General features: G+C 39.3%; 1 protein-coding gene across 1 annotated transcript in view; it reads left to right on the top strand.

The window, feature by feature from the left end:
- Nucleotides 1–440: 440 nt before the first annotated feature.
- The window catches only part of PLCD3 (phospholipase C delta 3), a 58,244-nt gene continuing 39,603 nt past the window's right edge, over nucleotides 441–19,081 (top strand). Inside the window, exon 1 of the mRNA XM_088143358.1 lies at nucleotides 441–703. Within this exon, the coding sequence (XP_087999484.1) occupies nucleotides 577–703 (127 nt within the window). The 5' untranslated portion in view covers nucleotides 441–576. The remainder of the gene's footprint in view (nucleotides 704–19,081) is intronic.

Genomic DNA, 19,081 nt, shown 5'->3' with positions numbered 1-19,081 from the left:
TGTGTTGTGGGAATCCAGCCCATGTGCTTCACCAGTTTGTTCGAATGTGTCAGATCCAAAAAAAAAAATTAGTTTACTCCATGAACTATATATTTTCTTTATGGTAAATTATGGTAAACAACGTCATCCTTTTAAACTATTTTTAAATTTAGTGCAAAAATTGCCAGTTTGTAGGAGGGCGCAAATCTACCAGCAATGCCTTATTTCTTCTTCCACACAGCTACCCCACCCACCTGCCCGCCCGCTCTCCGTGTTTCAAGAGGGCTACTGTACTTCTTGGGGTGATGTCGGGGCGTGCGCCACCGACTTGCCCGGCCTCCAGGGAAGGCGGCGAGTCGGCGCGCGGATCCTCCAGCCAGACTAGCGAAGGGCGGGAAAGAGTTAAACCGTCTCGCCTCAGCTGTAATTTGAGAGTTCCTAGCAAGCTCTGCTTCTCCAATCTGCGCGCGGCAGCGGCGAGTCACAAAGGAGGCTGGACGAACAGAACTTCTGGGCTAAGTGGGGCGACAAGACGATAAAAGGGGCCCCCTCAGCCCCAACCCGGGGGGCGGGGTGGGGGAGCTAGTAAGCTCAGCCATGTTTTGCGGAAAATGGAAAAAGTCTCGCTTGGAAAGCTGTCACCACCACCAGCAGCAACAGCTTTCTGCCCATCATCACGGAGGAGCTGCCAAATCCTCGGGGCATCGCGCATTCAAAAAACTGGGTAAGTGAAGTGCCTGGCGGGCCGGGCTACCCCGGAGCGAGGAAGAGGCGAGCCGCGCCTTCCGAGACCTTTCCTAGCTATTTTACTGGGTTCAGATCCAGTCCTGATTAAACTCGGGTATATTTTCAGTGCCGAAGCTCAGCCCTGGAGCACAGTATGTCAGTTTAGATAGAAGAGCAACTCTGAGCGGCTGCAGAATGCATTTCCCCGATAACCGAGTAACTCCCGAGTCCAAGCGGACTAAGGGCTGGTACATTTCTGTAGCAGATCATGGTGTAAATCTGCTTTCATGGGACGTAAGAACACTTCGTTTTTTTCTAGAAATTTATACAGCTGTAGTCTGTATAATAGCGTCTCTCCGAGACAAATGAGAAATTCTGTTTTTCGAGACTTCAGGGAAATATGCGAATCAGAAGAAACTTGTAATGACAACAAGGGGATAACTTGATTTGGTTTTCCGGTTTTAAAACTTGAAATTAAAGAAGCGCAACAATTTGATCTTGGAGTCAAAAGCTAGAAAATGCATTCTAAGAACTAAGAGCAGTCTTTTTCCTCCAGTAGGAGAAGATAAAATGAAAAGAGAATAGTTGTTTTGCTTTATCAGTTGGGTAAAAGAACTTCTGACCTCTTCACTTTTTAATTTAGCAGTGAAACTGTATAAAGGCTGAGGCTAAATTAGTAAATTAATTCTGAGATCAACCCCCTTAAACTAAAGGAGAATGAATCTGTCCATAATGTATGCATTTAAACACATTTCTGATATTTGTATGATCCTTAACATGCTCTGTTATTACATAGTTTTATATCCTTCCAATATATTCTGAGTATGATACAATGAATAAATTGTGCCTTTATTTTTTTAAGGATCCTTCAAGAAGTATATAGTAGACTACTCCTGAAGTGGAGGTTTTACTTGTAGATTCATTATCTTTACTCAGGAAATCTTGAGATATTAATCTCAAATATGTTAGTTAAGAAAATATTTACATTTCCTAGGAAAAGATACACCCTGCATCAGTTTGTTCTTATTCCAGAAAGGCAGTGCCATTTAAAATTAATTGCTGTCAGAGCTCCACTCTGGGAACTATTTGTTGTTCCAGGAATTCAGCTTTAAAGTATGGAAAATAATTAATAGTGGAGTGTTCTTTTTTTATGATGCATTATCTGAGCAGCTGTGTATATATTCTAATTATAATTTGCTAGGTACTGAATTATGGAATATCTGTTAGGAAACAGTATCATAGAAAAAGTTGATTGCAAATGTCCTTTCAGTAATTTCTAGTTGATTTAGGACTTGTGACACTTTCAGAAAATATTTGTGTATAAAATTAAACATCAAATGATAAGTTAATGCAGGTTTATAATTTTGCAATGAAAAGTTTTCTTTCTTCCTAACAGCTCTCCTTAATAAAAGGGTGCACTAACAATAAACATTGTAGCTCCAAGTTAACAAACATAACTTATAGGGACCAAGAACAGATTTCTACAGGCAGGTATTTTATGCCAGACAAAGTGGGGACTGATTAACTTATCCACTTATGAATTACCTATCCATTTAAAAAAATGTTCAATATGATGTACAATAAACTTAACACTGAACAATATTTAGAATTTTTTTTTCTCAGAAATAGTGCTTTTGAGGATAATGGAGGTAGTGAAATGAATATAATAAAGCCACTGCTCTAGTTTTTAAAATATTTTAAAGGTTTTAAAAATATTTATTATAAAACTTCCCATAGTAATAATACACCAGAGCAAAAAACAAAGAGATGTGACATTTAAAGTTTAAGCTGCTTTCTATGAAATATGGATCAGTAATGCATTAAGTAGCTTTAAATATTGATTTATTGGTTCTTACATTAAAGTCTTTCATCTTTTATTATAGCTTTTCCCAACTTGATACATTTAGGTAAATTGGGACAAGTGGTTCCAAAAAATTCCCAGGCAAAATATAGAGTATATACCAATGAAGTTGCTGTTCCAGCGCTTGTGGAAGGCAGCAGGTTGGAAAAGAAGGAATACACACACACACACACATCACACGTACATAGATACATACATACAGACACACACACACACATATGCATGCATGCACATATACTCAGTACTCTGTTAATTAGATTTATATCCCACCTTTGTGTCTATCTGACAGTCTCGGTGATTTTCAGTGGTTAAAATGATAAAACATCAGAATAAAGTCAAGCCAAATTTAAAATCAGTATCATTAAAACATTTCTTTGAAAAAAACCTGTTCCACTAAAGATTAAAGGCTTCATGGAAAATAAAGGTTTCACATTTTCCTAAATCATTGCAAGAGTGGTGGCCAAAGGCACCTCCCTGGGAAAAGTTGTGGGTCATGAGGGGAGGCTTTCCCTGCATACCAGATACATGAGCTGCTGGCAGCGGGTCTCTGAAGTACACTATAAAAATGCTAAAACATATTTAAAAAATAACAGTACATAAAATAAACAGTAGAATAAACAGCAAACTGTTAGCTTAGCTGATGAAAATTAAGTTTTACATTTACTCAAAAATCAAGCTAACCCCCCCCCCCGAAACTATTGGAGTTTTAACATCATCTTTATTAGCTGCTGTTTAGATGATGCTAGCAGAGCTGCCACACAATTTCCCTGGGGAAAGGGAATATTCCAAAGCTAAAGAAACACCGTGAAACATTTTCTTTCTAGTTGCCATTTTCCGTACATAATCAGAGGAAACCCAGAGTGAAGTCTTAGATGGCAAACTTTGTAGACAAGTAGTGTGTTACTCCAGGACGACTCAATAAAGTTGTAATAGGTTTCAAAAGCTTGATTCATTGGTGCCAAGTCTGGAACTTTTAACGTCACCCCAACAGTAAAAATAGAGCAAGCTATTTAGAATGAAGAAATATTCTCTCTGCTCTGTATAATGCAGCTGTGCTCAGATTCAAGATGGGAGGCACTTTCCCTGAATCCTTTGATATAGACATATTCATGCTACACAGTAGGCTAAGCTAAAAAGGGGGTTGGCAGTTTGTGGTTCTGCAGAAACCCATCCATTGTCATAACATGCTGTGTGAACCAGGTCATCATGTAAATCGTAATGAGGTTTACTTATGTGATCAGAATATCTTACATAATCATGGAATTATGTTTTGCTAACCACTATTTATCATACTGTATGAACTCAGATAGAGGGCATCTTGCTGTATTACATGGGATAGTTCTGGAGAAAATTAGATTTGAGAAATATATCCCATATATGCAGGAATGTGTTGAATGGAGCCTGTGGAAACCCTTTGTTAAATGTTTGAGGATGATCAGAGACTTTATTAAAAAAATTAGCATGATAAAATTTAATGTTGTGGCCAGAGAGGGTAGCAAGACAATGCAAGGGGGAGCACTGAGGAGGGATTAGCTGATTGTGTCCTAGTTGTGATAAGGCATGCCCTGGAAGGGCCACAGCTCAATCGTGTATAAGGGAGGCTGGATGGGACAGCACTTAAGGAAGACTTGAAAGAGGATGGGCTCTTGTATTTTTACTTGGTGGAATCTTACCTCTCCCAACGAATTGCTTCCAGATAAGAAACAAGATTCCTCTGTTTTTATGGACCACCAAATAAAGACTTTTTGTGCCCCCTTGTACCCCATTGTTGACCAGAGACCCCCTTATTAATAAAATGGCAGCACATGTCTGCATCCATCCACTGTTTCTCAACCTCAGCAACTTACGTTGGGTGGACTCCAACCCCCAGAATCGCCCTACTCACCAGGGCAGGACTGGGCAACATTGGACCCTTGGGCTGTCAGAGTTCCCACACAGTCAGGGAAAAACAACATGATTGTGAGCTGGGTGGCTACAAACAAAGGACAAGTGGAGAGCCCGCCCCAAATTGGGGAGCAAGTGGTCAGTTATGGAGGGCAGGAAGAAAAATTAGATGTAAGGGGAGGGGGCTGAACATTGTTTCTGTCTGTAGGGGTTGTTCTTGGATCGCTATATTGCTGAAATTCTTTGGTTATGGCTTCCTACTTCCTTCAACTTATCTGTAGTTCCTGGATTTCTTGTGAACTTGTCTAAGTGATTCATTCTAGTCTGTTGGATGAAGTCTGACAAGTGCTTGGCCTCTGTATGAAAGTGGTTTGTCATTGACTTTTTCTGGGATGTTTTTCACCTTCCCACTTTAGTCTTCCGTCTTGGTCTTGCATTCAAGAATTAAGCAGGGCCAGCTCTTATTAGAGTCCAAGGCCAGTCAAGACTTGTCAGGTACAGCTCCTCACTTCGCTGTTAGAAAGAATGAAAGAGTTATAATCTGTAACAAAACTATTCATCTGTACACATGACATGAGAATCCATGTGCAGATTCTCTTACGCCATGGGTGCAAAATGTAAAGCTCAGCTCTGCTTGCAGAATGGGCCCTAGCTCTGCCCTCTTCTGAAAGAGGCTCCTGACATGTTGCACAAAGTTTGGGGTGACCCTTGAACAAACGGAAATTGTGCACCCTTCCCTTACAGGACTTGAAATCATTAGAAAGGCTGGCTATGAAAGGATGCATATATTGTAATATGCAGCCATTGTGACATGGAATGCACTCCCTACTTGCACTAGAGTCAATAGATGAGATTGTGCATTTTGCTTTCTGCACATTGTAACACAGCTACGTGCATTTTCAACTACTATTTTGGAATTTGCGGGCTTTATTGTGCTTGCCAGTATATTAGAATTGGGGCTATAGTATGTTACTATACTGTGTGAGTGCCTTTGGCCACTACACCAAACTGGTTCTCTACGTAATATGTTAAAAAATTATATCTGTGTAAAAGAAAACAAACCTTTCTAGTCCAGCATTCTGTGCCAAACCAGATTCATCCAGGAAGTTCAGAAGCAGGTAATGAAAGTGATGGTGCTATTTCAGTGTTGCTTTCTATCAATAATATATATTCTGTATAGCATTAAAATATTAATATATATCTTTAGATACAAGCTACTTTATTTAATGTCAAATCTTATTGAGATTGCCAAATCTGAATCAAAAGAAGTAAGTTTTGAGCAAATTCTGAAAATTTGCATTTTCCGATTTCTAGTGGAGCTTTCTTTTGTTCTGGTGAAGACTGATGCAAAATCACTTTTTCTGCTTTACTCCTCTTCTCCATAAGTCCTTAGATGAGATCATGTGAAGGTTCTCTCTTTAATGTTAAAAGCACTTCTATGTGGCTGGATTTCAAGGCTTGACTCTCTAAGACACTTCAGTAGCCCAGTTTGCAACTTAGCAAGTAGATTCAGTGGCTTCTTAGTCTCTTGTCAAACTGCTAGGAATTGTGAGATGCTTGCTGGATATCAAAATATACAGAGCTCAAAGTCCTTCTAGTCTGTCATCCGTCTGTTTCCAAATATAACCAGATAGACCACTCAAGAAAGAAGTGGATGCAAAACATTTTGAATGCAAAATGTTTCATGCTGTTCTGAGCTTGCCAAACTGGAGGCAACCCCCTTAAGCCTAACACAAGCCATTAGAAGATCCGAACACTCTTGGTATGGTTAGAACCATGGGAACCCTGTCAGAAAGGTCGGAGCAACAAGTCTTGATCGTAAACCTTTTGCACATTGCTACCAGGAAAGAATTTAAAGGCAGAGGACAGTCCTGCATAAACATGAAGAAACATAGAAGCATTCTCATGTATAACTAACAGTACAACTTTGTGCCTCTTTACAGGGAGGTAAGCCCTTTTGAATGGGTAGTGGATGGCAGCTGAAAACTATATGCAAGGCTTGCCAGAATAATAAGCATCCAGGGCTTTTGTTTAAAGCAAGCAAGCAAAGATTGCTTACACGCAACAGTTGAGGTTTCCCATAGAAATTTGCAGCTGAAGGATTGGACAGTAGATTCTACTTGCAAGCTTTACCTTTCACTAAAATGTTGCCTGTTGGACAGAGAAAAATTATCCTCCATAAGTGTTCTTGATCTAATGGCTCTTTGGTTTATAATAAATCATGTGTATTCAGTGTGCAAAGTTAGCCTAGGAATTGGTGAAAGATTGTCCAATTCTAATGTGAACACTGGAAGTGTGTCCAGATATCAGACACTTATCGCTACCAATCAAAAGAGATCCTATATCTGGTCAATTTTGTTTTGTTTTGTGGAAGGAGAAAGCATGAAAAAACTTGACAGAAAAGATGAGTGGACTACACATGAAAAATGACACCATCAGGGCTTATGAAATTCCAAGATTGGGACCGCAATGATAGCCTAATCAGTGCCTCCAAGATTCAAAGTGCTGCTTGCAAATGAATTTACAGTACATACACTGGCTTTAGGCAAGTCACTTTCTCTCAGCCTTGCCTAGACCTCAAGGTATTTGGAGAGTAAGAGATGTTTATTAAAAGTGTAAATATTCTGGAATAGTTGTAGTAACAAATTATTTCAGATAGATTTGAGAATAGATTATCCTCTTTTCGAAGCTTAAACCAACTTGATGTCTTCCAAATGTGCAGGAATAAAATGTTTATAGGCAGCAAGCAGCAAATGGACTGCTGTCTGGCGGTGATGGAAGTTATAGTGCAACATATGTGGAAGCCAATAGATTGGGTCTTAAAATGGTCTTTAAAAAAAGGCTGCTGTTGGTATGTTACCCTTTAAGCTGTAGTAAGGAAGTTCGGTTTATCTAGAACCCAGCCACTTGCTATACAGGAGAAGGATAATCCCTACACACACTTTTACCTATCTAAATTGGGAAACTTGTGAATCTCATTCCCACTGCAGGAAGAAAACAGCTGTATCATTCTGAACAAAATTCTGTTGAGATGCAACCTATGCTATTCAATAACAATATCCCACACTGGCAGCCCTTATTAGACCAAGTGAGAAAAACCTTTTCTTGTCCCCACTAGGCTACAACTGGGGCTAGACACAGATGTTATTTAAAAGGGCTCCATTTCCCAGAACAAACCATATTTTAATTTAGCTATTGTTCTTAAGAAAAAAAAGAAAGAGCAGAGAAAGAGAAGATACGATGTGTGTATGTTTCATACTGTCTATGTGCTCATACTTAGCATTGCATCCCCTGCTTCTCCATGATCTGTAGTTATACACTTTTAAGACTTTTTCTTTGAGTGATTTTGTACCTACTGTGTTTTCTGAATTCATTCTCCTTTGCTGTGGCCTCTAGTTCATGCTTTGTATTCCAGGGAATACCTTCTTTTGTAATATTTGGTCTTTCTTTGCACCTGGTCAGCTTGTGCATATAGGTCTACCTGTATACCCAAACATTAAAAAAGTTTCACATGATGCCAGTTAGGTCTAAAAGTTTGATAGCTGTGTTTAGTTGGCATTAGGCCCAGGTGTTTATTTGGAAACCTCTTCTCATACGCCAAGGGACCAAAAATCTATTGTTGCCAGTACAAGACAAGCCTGAACTTGTTTCATCTGTTACTGTACCAATCCCAGTTTTAGGACTAAGTCATCCTACAGCTATACAGCTATGTTATATTGGTGTCTCGAGTCTCTCCAGTCATGGAGCTGCACAAAGCTGAATTCCATGCTGTCTCATTTTAAGAAGAGTTGTCATGTTAGGAAATTCACTTAATGGATAGATGGAAAGTGCACTATGTGCCACATTTATTTATAACCAGAGTTTATTTCAACCTGCACATGGGCACTGGCTTTGCTAGCTGGGGACATCTTAAGTTGTTCACAAGCAACAGCAAAAATGCCAAGTAGCCCAGAGTGCCCTGCTTCTGCCAATGCTGCTACCGCTGCAATTTTGAAGGCAAACGTCTCCTAAAAGCGAACGTGCATTTTTGCTCGTGTAGTCTCAGTAATGGCATTAATCTCAACTTACGTTTATTGATCACCAAAATGCCATATTGTAGTTTCAGTTTCTTTCTCTCTTTTTTGCCTTTATTTCTTTAATAAAACAGAACCAAGAGAGCAAAATTAAAACAGTACCAAAAGAAAGAAGGAAGGAAGGAAGGAAGGAAGGAAGGAAGGAAGGAAGGAAGGAAGGAAGGAAGGAAGGAAGGAAGGAAGGAAGCAATGCAGCAACCACAATTTTTTTTAATTTGTATATATAAAGGGCTTCTAATGCATGATATATTAATGTGAAATTTATTCAACAGTTTCAATAAAGGATAACCATATTTCATTGTAATCAGCCATCCATACTCTGTGTCTACAAACAATTTGTTCATAAATTCCAAATAATATCAGATCTTCAACCTGAGGATTAACTGAGGCAATACATTTTTCTTTCCAATGTTCAAGGAGTAGCCTTTCAGCAATAAAAAGGGCACAAATAATTCATTTTTGTTGTTCAGCCATCAATACCATATTCTGTACATAGTACAAAAGAATATGGGTGCTCACAAACATTAAACCTTGCTTCAAAGCCAAATTAAATTAATATATGTAATTATTTTGAACCTCTGGGAGATGTTTTTCCAGAAGGCAGGCACCACAACAGAGAAGGCACGCTGTTCAAGGGAAGTCCCATATAAAAGGCATTGCAATAGTCTATACATGACATGACTAAGATGTGAGTGACTATGAGATTACACTTGGTAAGGCTGCAATTGGCATACCAGATGAAACTGTACAAAGTCCCTCCTGGCCACAGCTACTGCCTGCTCTTTGAGCAGGAGCTGTAAATCCAGGGAGAACCCCAAATTGTATACCAATTCTATCTGGGGAAGTACAACCTCATTTAGCACTAAAGAAGGAAAATCCCTGATACTGGAAAAGTCATAAACCCATAACCAGTCAAGCTTGAGCTTAAGCCTGTTCCTTTCTATCCAGACCTCACAGTCTCCAGGCATTGGATGATACCTTGAGAGTATCACTTAGTTTATTAGGAATTAAAATGTATGGCTGAGTAATCTAAGATCTACTGAAATTCTTGATGCTGACCTTGAGACAATTTCCTGTTGTTTACACAAAATGGGAATCCCCAATTCCTTATTGCATTCAGTCTTCCATATCAAACTGATTTATCAATAGCAGGTATTTATAAAAACTAATCTGGGTATTTTTGTTTTGGTGTCTTGGTATGACAGCAAATATGGTAACTGAGCAATATGTTTGGCCCTACACTTCCATGCTGGTAAAACAAATAGAGAAATGTGGAAAAACACATAGTTTCCATTATCTGAGAGTAGAAAACGTACACATTCATTTGGACTAACAACATTGTTGGGGTTATTAAATTCCAGCACAATTTTTATTTAGGTGTCTTTGTATGGGGGGTGGGGGTCTAGTGACAACCTGGATGACATATTCACCTACTGTTTTACAGATAAGATAGAACTAGAGATCAGCTTGACAACTGTGCTGAACTTTTATGAAAGCAGACATTTTAACATTAAATCTGAATTGAGCAAAACCGTTCCTATGGAGGTTTAAGTGTAATCTCACTCAATATGTAGATTTCCAGTTGTTTGTCTTAACAAGATGGCAGATCCTGGAGTATCTTGATAAGGAATGTACAGTAAGACAGAACTCTCCAAAGCTTACCACCAAAGGACAATATTTAGTGTGACAGAAGTGAGTAGTTGTTATATACAAGGAGGGTGGCATTATTATTTAATTAAGTTAAATTCAGATTGTTCAGTTCTTGTCTTGGTTCCACCCACAAAAAGATCAAGTGTACCTTTGTCTCCTCATCTGGATGATTGTATAATTGATATATATATAAGATAACTATCACATATCAACTTCCTCAGTTGGAGTTTAGATAAACGTTGAACGTCTTCCATGTCATAATCAAGCCCTCTAACAAATGCTTTACAAGGAAATAATTCAATTTTGCTTGTTAAAATCAGAATGATAAGCTTTAAAAATCAGATTTGACTCTGCGGTCATTGAGATTCTGTTATAATAATTTAAAACTGAACTTGTGTTTTTGGCGAAATGGTGGGCCATCCCACTTCAGTTGGATTAAAGCAAAGTAAAGTAAAGTAAAGTAAAGCAAAGCTCAACATTTCCCTCCAGGAAGGAATTTTGTATGTTTTCCAGCTTCTTTATTAGAGATTAACTAACATCCAGAAGTGCTGCCCTATGTAATATGGCAAGGGTAACTAATTGCCCACACTTTCTATTAAGTGTGTGTGTGTATTGACTATAGGGCTTCCTTGAAAAATACATAGACGCACAGACACAGACACACACACATATTCAAGGAAGTCCTGCAGTCTAGTTTGTGTGTTCTGCTGGATTATAAGGGTGAGTGAGGTACATAAACAAATTATGTCTTACAAGATAGTTTCCTGACAAAGTTATTAAATATTGACCACTTAAATGTTGCTGTTTCCCAATCTATTGGGATTGCAGAACCTGGACATGACAAACCTGAAAAGGGCCCCAAGTGAATCTGGTGTGCATGTATGCAGTGTATCCTGGTATTCCTAAGGCTGCCCAGTCTTTGTGTCCAGTGTGGACACCACGGAGCATGTTATTTGCAGGAGAAAGCTCTTTTTTTGCTCAGCAAACAGCAGCTTTCCGGTTGGCTTTTAAAGAGTTGTTTGCATCCTGCCAAAAAAGACTAAGAGAGAAATGGCATCTGTTCCTTCACGCTGTGCTAAAAATTCATGGGGCCTGGTAAGGTATGCCACTATCTCACCTGGATGTGAAATGATCTTAGGGACATTATCTTATGGGATGTCACTAGTGCAGTTGTGCTCTGCATTTGGGGTCACAAATTGAGACTTCAGCTTCTTCATTAAAATGAAAAGAAAAAGAAAAATAGCTAAACTGAGTCACGGAGAGCACTCTTTTTCTATTTAACAAGAGAGTCTGTTTTGAGAGCAAAAGCTTGAATGAATGTGACTTCTGGGATGAGAGCAGTGGCGCCTGGACCCAGGCAGACCACTCATTTATCTTGTAGCAATGAATTGTTCTAATTGCAATCTGTTGTGTTTTGGTCAGATTTCCATGTTGAATAGCAAGTCCAGTTCTGGGGTCTATACTTTAAGAAGGAATAACAGCTAAAACTCCATGATTCTGTGATTTTACTGATGAATTGTGCCCCAAAGTAGTTATTCTGTTCCTCTGCAGCCAGACTATAGTAGCTGCCTCTGCCTCTTTTCAAACATGTGCTATGCCATGTTTCTAAATGTGATTTTGAATTGTCTGAGACTCAAGCCAAATGGATACAAGAATACAGGAAAGAGCCTTCTAAAATGTGCAGTATTGGGGACATGACCTTTGGCAACAGCATGTGGATGATAAGCGAGTCAGATTTTTCAGCTCTGAAAAGTTGAGATTAATCTGCATTTAGAAAAGTGGAGGGAAGAGAATACTTCTCATTTTTCTTTTCTGTGTTCAGGTCCATAGCCAGCTGTAAAAAAAGAATGGAAACTTGAACAAATGCCAGGGTATTTGTATTCTCTATGAATTGGCTTATTTTTTATGGACTCAGTGCTGTTAAATTGGTTTCTTAGTAATATAAAAGGTGCAAAATAAAATAATTGGAAAATAGTTGTGATATAAAATAACATGGATGTTTATAGCTAACCCAATTCTGCAATCTAACTATTTACTCAAACTAACACATTTTAAAGAAATCTCTTACAGAATATACAGAAATTTTTTTATGTGCAGTTGGTTTGCATTCCGCTTGGTCCAATGATAGCACAAATAACGTGGAAACACTGAAAAATAATTTGAATAAGAGCTAAAGGAAAATCAGTGTTAACTCTGGGCCTGCTAAGACTTGGCCATATAAAGCATTTTCAGTGTTAGGCTAAAAAATAGCAAAGGGGAGGTACCTCTGAATATGTGCAGAGCTATTCATACTTCTGGGATGGTTTCAGACCTATGTGCTTTGTGGATTTGTGCCTATGCTTCACAAACTCATCAACTCCAAGGATTGTCTAGGAGGTCTGCTTCTTTTTTGTTGCTTTTATTCATCCGTAAATCTGCTTCCTCCCCTCTTTTTCCTTTGCTTGTGTTTTGCCCTTGAATTCTTCTAATTTATCCATTCAACATCACAGTAATTCAAGTCTATGCCCCAACCACTGATGCCGAAGAAGCTGAAGTTGACCGGTTCTATGAAGACCTACAACACCTTCTAGAACTAGCACCAAAAAAAGATGTCCTTTTCATCATAGGGGATTGGAATGCTAAAGTAGGAAGTCAAGGAGTAATCGGAATAACAGGCAAGTTTGGCCTTGGAGTACAAAATGAAGCAGGGCAAAGGCTAATAGAGTTCTGTCAAGAGAACAAGCTAGTCATGGCAAACACTCTTTTCCAACAACACAAGAGACGACTCTACACATGGACATCACCAGATGGTCAATACCGAAACCAGATTGATTACATACTTTGCAGCCAAAGATGGAGAAACTCTATACAGACAGCAAAAACAAGACCAGGAGCTAACTGTGGCTCAGATCATGAGCTTCTTACTGCAAAATTTAGGCTTAAGTTGAAGAATGTAGGGAAAACCACTAGACCACTCAGGTATGACTTAGATCATATTCCTTGTGAGTACACAGTGAAGGTGATGAATAGATTTAGAGGATTAGATTTGGTAGACAGAGTGCCTGAAGAACTATGGACGGAGGTCTGTAACATTGTCCAGGAGGCAGCAACTAAAACCATCCCAAGGAAAAAGAAATGCAAGAAAGCAAAATGGCTGTCTGATGAGGCTTTACAAATAGCTGTGGAAAGAAGGAATGTGAAAAGCAAGGGTGAAAGGGAAAGATATAAGCAACTGAATGCAGATTTCCAGAGAATAGCAAGGAGAGATAAGAAGGCCTTCTTAAATGAACAATGCAAAGAAATTGAGGAAAACAATAGAATGGGGAAGACTAGAGATCTCTTCAAGAAAATTGGAGATATGAAAGGAACGTTTAGTGCAAAGATGGGCATGATAAAGGACAAAAAAGGCAGGGACCTAACAGAAGCAGAAGAGATTAAGAAGAGGTGGCAAGAATACACAGAAGAACTATACAAGAAAGATCTTAATGTCCCTGATGTCCATGCTGGTGTGGTCACTGACCTTGAGCCAGACATCCTAGAGAGTGAAGTCAAGTGGGCCTTAGGAAGCATTGCTAACAACAAAGCTAGTGGAGATGACAGTATTCCAGCTGAGTTATTTAAAATACTAAAAGATGATGCTGTTAAAGTGCTGCACTCAATATGCCAGCAAGTTTGGAAAACGCAACAGTGGCCATGGGATTGGAAAAGGTCAGTTTACGTTCCAATTCCAAAGAAGGGCAATGCCAAAGAATGCTCAAACTATCGCACAATTGCACTCATTTCACATGCTAGCAAGGTTATGCTCAAAATCCTACAAGCTAGGCTTCAGCAGTATGTGAACCGAGAACTACCAGATGTACAAGCTGGGTTTCGAAGAGGCAGAGGAACTAGAGATCAAATTGCCAACATTCACTGGATCATGGAGAAAGCACGAGAGTTCCAGAAAAACATCTACTTCTGCTTCATTGACTATGCAAAAGCCTTCGATTGTGTGGATCACAAGAAACTGTGGCAAATTCTTAAAGAGATGGGGGTACCAGACCATCTTACCTGTCTCCTGAGAAATCTGTATGCAGGCCAAGAAGCAACAGTTAGAACCGGTCACGGAACAACCGATTGGTTCAAAATAGGGAAAGGAGTACGACAAGGCTGTATACTGTCACCCTGCTTATTTAACCTATATGCAGAGTACGTCATGAGAAATGCCAGGCTGGAAGAATCACAAGCCGGAATTAAGATTGCAGGGAGAATCATCAATAACCTCAGATATGCAGATGATACCACCCTAATGGCAGAAAGTGAAGAAGAACTAAAGAGCCTCTTGATGAGGGTGAAAGAGGAGAGTGCGAAAGCTGGCTTGAAACTCAACATTAAAAAAACTAAGATCATGGCATCTGGACCCATCAATTCCTGGCAAATAGAAGGGGTAGAAATGGAAGCAGTAACAGACTTCATTTATTTGGGCTCCAAGATCACCGCAGATAGAGACTGCAGCCATGAAATTAAAAGATGCTTGCTCCTTGGGAGGAAAGCTATGGCAAACCTAGATAGCATATTAAAAAGCAGAGACGTCACCTTGCCGACAAAGATCCGCATAGTTAAAGCTATGGTTTTTCCAGTAGTAATGTATGGCTGTGAGAGCTGGACCATAAAGAAGGCTGAGCGCCGAAGAATTGATGCCTTTGAACTGTGGTGCTGGAGAAGACTTTTAAGAGTCCCCTGGACTGCTAGGAGGTCAAACCAGTCAATCTTAAAGGAAATCAACCCTGACTGCTCATTGGAAGGATTGATAATGAAGCTCAAGCTCAGATACTTTGGTTACCTAATGCGAAGAGAGGACTCTTTGGAAAAGACCCTGATGCTGGGAAAGTTTGAAGGCAAAAGGAGAAGAGGACGGCAGAGGATGAGATGGTTAGATAGCATCACTGAAGCAATGAGCATGAAACTGAGCAAACTCAGGGAGGCAGTGAAGGACAGGAAGGGCTGGCGCAATATGGTTCATGGGGTCACGAAGAGTCGGACACAACGACTGAACAACAAATTTAGAGAGAACTAAAGGAATCCTGACTTAAATTTCTAGGAGAAAAACTGAAGTTTCATTTTTAATGGAGCAGATTAGGAAAATTTAATCACTATTTGAGGGAGAAGAGGAATACTACATATGAGCTACCCTACATCACCCTGAGCAGGATAAGATCAGGAAAGGCAGTATGTTCTTTTCTGGATGCCTAATCTACAAATTACAAACATCCAGATTTCAAAACATCCTACAAGGATGAGAGCTTGGAATAATAAAACTTGTTCTACCTGTTCGTGAGTGACCTGCCTGCGTCTTTTTTGAAGTTCTCTCAAGAAAGATACCTTGTTCTCCCTGGTGGGTATTTTAGGACTAAGATTTGAAGATCCTCTATCTAACAAGAGCTTGCCAGATGAAACCAAAGATTCATCTCATCTAATGTCCTGTTTCAAGGTGTTTTTAAGAAGTTCACAAACAGAATTTTGTGGTAACTTTGTGGGGATTCTGTGCCCCTCCGATTGTGCACCCTATTGTCCCAGTCCTTCTAATCTAATTAATCTAACCTAGATGCCCTACAGTCCTTAATTTAAATCTGTACTGAAATGTTGTTTTCATTGGCTCTCTCTGGGAGCAAGTCGTTCTAAGAATACGTACTTCCTTTCAGAAGCTCAAGATTTAAAATGCTTTTGGAGTAGAGAGTTTTGTTCCACAGAAATTAAAGCAGAAGATGCGTATTTTTCCCTATTATGGCTTGTTTCAGAATTCTCACTGTAAGAAGCTTGCATCATTGACTTACTAAAGGAGAAAGCTCTCCTGATTTTCCCCCTACCCCTGGAGGGTCCTTTCCTCCTACCCTGGAATTAGAACTTTTCTTTTAGATTCATAATGCTCAGCCTGACAGTTGGCTGACTTGGGTACAGGTGTGTGCTCATGGATCTGACTTTACCAACATTCCAGGAATATACAAGATTCCAGACCTAAGGGAGTGTTCCTCTTCCTCTTTTAACCGCAAAAGGCGCAGCCTCGTATTGAGAATGTCAAAAACATGCCTCTTAATTGTTCCTAAGCCAAATAGGGTATTCATGAGGATGCTAGCATGCAGGAAGTGATACATTAAATAATTAAAGACACCTGGAAGTCCCAGATACGTAGCTCTTGCTACACCTCATTATGAATTATTCTTCCAATCTTGCTTCTTGCTTTCTTGGTTGCAAAAATAAGAAATTCTGTAGTAATTTCTGCATTGTATGATTGGACTCGTCAATCTCTTCTGACAAAAAGAGCCACATGGTAATCACTCACCCTCCAAGTAGGCTTTAAGTTGTGTAACTCAGTGTTTCCCAATCTTGGCAACTTGAAGATGTGTGGACTTCAACTCCCAGAATTCTGGGTGTTAAAGTCCACACATCTTCATGTTGCCAAGGTTGAGAAACACTGGTGTAATTTGTTGCTTTGAGGCTGTCTCATGTAGATGGAAAACGTGTGTGTAGAAATACTGGACTAAGTGGGGGGAGCAGTGGTGATAATCTTATGTTTACTAACTTGCTAAAGTGTAGGATGTGAGCACTGTATAAAGCATATCTCCAATTTTAACTTAGAAATAATTAGCCCCATACTATCAGAAGGTTAGAGTGACAACTTCTTGAATAATTGTCTAAAGTCAATAATGGGGTACACAGGGACCAGTAAAATGAAAATAAGTTCAGACAAGATAGGTGGTAGCCTCTTTTGGACTCAATAACATTCCTAGAACAGGCCTTGTCCAGGTCCTTGCCACCATGGGCAAAATCTGACAAGGTCCACTACTGAGTAAGGGTAGACACAAAAGATGCAACCTTTTAACATCCTTACCTAGCTTGTGGAAGGTTTCTTCTCTCAGTTTTGTGGTTACAGGAGCCACATGGAGCAAAGTCAACAAGGCATGGCCTAGAGAGGTCTGATTGAGAGGCTTAGAGGTCTGCCCTTGGCCAATGTATTAAATTTCACTAACTACATTTCTTAAAAGATCATCCTTCGGGGTGCTATTCCAGTTAGGGAAACCCCATAGACCGGCCTGGAACTAATTGGTATATTTTGTCAGACAAAACCATTTATTTTATTCAGGCATATTATATGTTGCTATTTCTGCTTTTATATTGTTGTAAATTGCCCTATAATTAGTTCCAGTGAAGTTCATCTAGCTCAAGCTGCCTTTTATTGATATACAAGGTATAGTTTTTTTCAGAGAAACACTGATCTTGCTACTAAAGCATGGATAAATTACACAGTTGGAAGGTGCTAACATATGCAGCTACCTCATTGTATTAACAAATTAAATTAGCTCAGAACAGGACCTGTTACTTAATTGGGACCCCCAGGTGAGTCATATCCTCCCAGATTTAAAGGTCACCACTGGGTATTTTTTTTCAGGGCAAAATTCAAGAGTGCTTGTCTTGATCTTTCATCTTTAAAAGTTAAGGAGTGGAAGTTAGCTGTTGTTTAGCACCTGATGTTCAGTGCAATCTGATGCCTGAAACACATTGGTGGCTAATTCATCCAGTCCACATCTACATGTTCAAACTGAATTTAAACTGCAGGTACCATAGCCACAACATCATTTTTAGACTTTGTTCTTAGCTTTTTTCCCCTCTCTCTGTCTCTCATTGAAAACCTCCCATGATCAAAAAGATCAGGAAACACATGTGGTCTTCTGGCAATCTTATTGCCCAGTTGGGATTTTGCACATAAAATAAATTTTTAAAAAATGAAGTTAAATCATTCTATTTACTAAAATGCCTCTGTGCAGTTACAGAATGCATTTTCCTCACCCCAAGTAAGAGTGGAGAAAGAGCTTGACTGCATCAGTAGTTAGTTGCCCACTTTCTCTTTTGCAATATTCTCCTTCTGCTTTTGCAGTTTCCATAGGGTTACTTTTCACATGGTGTGTTGATCTTGGTCAATGGGTTCAGACAGTAGCATCTGCTCAATAAGTCTCACAGCACAAGAAGGAAGAGCCAAGCTACACCAGTAGTAGCATTACATTCTTGTGCACTCCGCCAGTCTTTGTGTGAAATGCCCAGCTCACTTCTCCACTTCCTATAGCATCTGAATCATCTCACTACTGTGTCATAGAAATTGCCAGTGGATATTGCAGAAGAAATTCCTTGTATCTATATTTAACTCTGGTGCCCTTATGTAAGTCTTCCAGCCCTCCAGGTCAAAAACAGTTCTGCAAGACATTCTACTTATATGTCATCTTGTTTCCACTGACATTGTTCTCAGCACTATTTATACCTTGCCAACTGTTTTGCCTTATATTCTGGCAAAATAGTGCATATTTCTGCCACTGTGTACTAGTATTTGGTGGAAGGCATAGGAGTTACCTGCACTGTGGCTAAACCCTGATGCACATGTAGTTTTCAACTTCAAATTTTCAGAACCAAAGACATTCTTTAACTCACCTTAACCCCAACTAATAACAAATGCTCTTTCTATTTTTACCTCCCATTACTTCCTTCCCAATTATTCTGTTTTGCACGTCTCATTTTCTTAAGAGGAAGAAGAAACAAACCTAAAACAGAGGTCGTACTATTAAAATGTTATCTTTTGGTGAAATTGCCCTTTTTTTTTTTTTGGTTCAATGTGCATAAGAGTTGCAATGCATTCACCATGTTGATGTCCATCCCCTGGCAAATGCAAGAGAACAATGTTTTTCTAACCACTTTGATCTCCTTGCTTGTTTCAATGCGCGAAGCATTTAAAAGGTTAACCAAACAGGCTTTACCTTTTGCAGAAGTCATGTTGATTTTTCTTCAGCCTTATCCTACTATGTGCTTGATAATTTTATCTTTAATAATACTTTCCAACATGTTAACTCAACCAACGTTAAGCTAGGCAGTTTGTAATTTACTGGATTGCCTCTGGATTCCAGAT

This window comes from Python bivittatus, unplaced genomic scaffold, assembly GCF_059951505.1.
Source record: "Python bivittatus isolate LINGU-HERP-01145 unplaced genomic scaffold, Pbiv_v1 ctg000410_np1212, whole genome shotgun sequence".
Classification (NCBI taxonomy): Eukaryota; Metazoa; Chordata; class Lepidosauria; order Squamata; family Pythonidae; genus Python; species Python bivittatus.
Note: the sequence above shows the minus strand (reverse complement) of the source record. Positions and strands in the feature narration are given on the sequence as shown.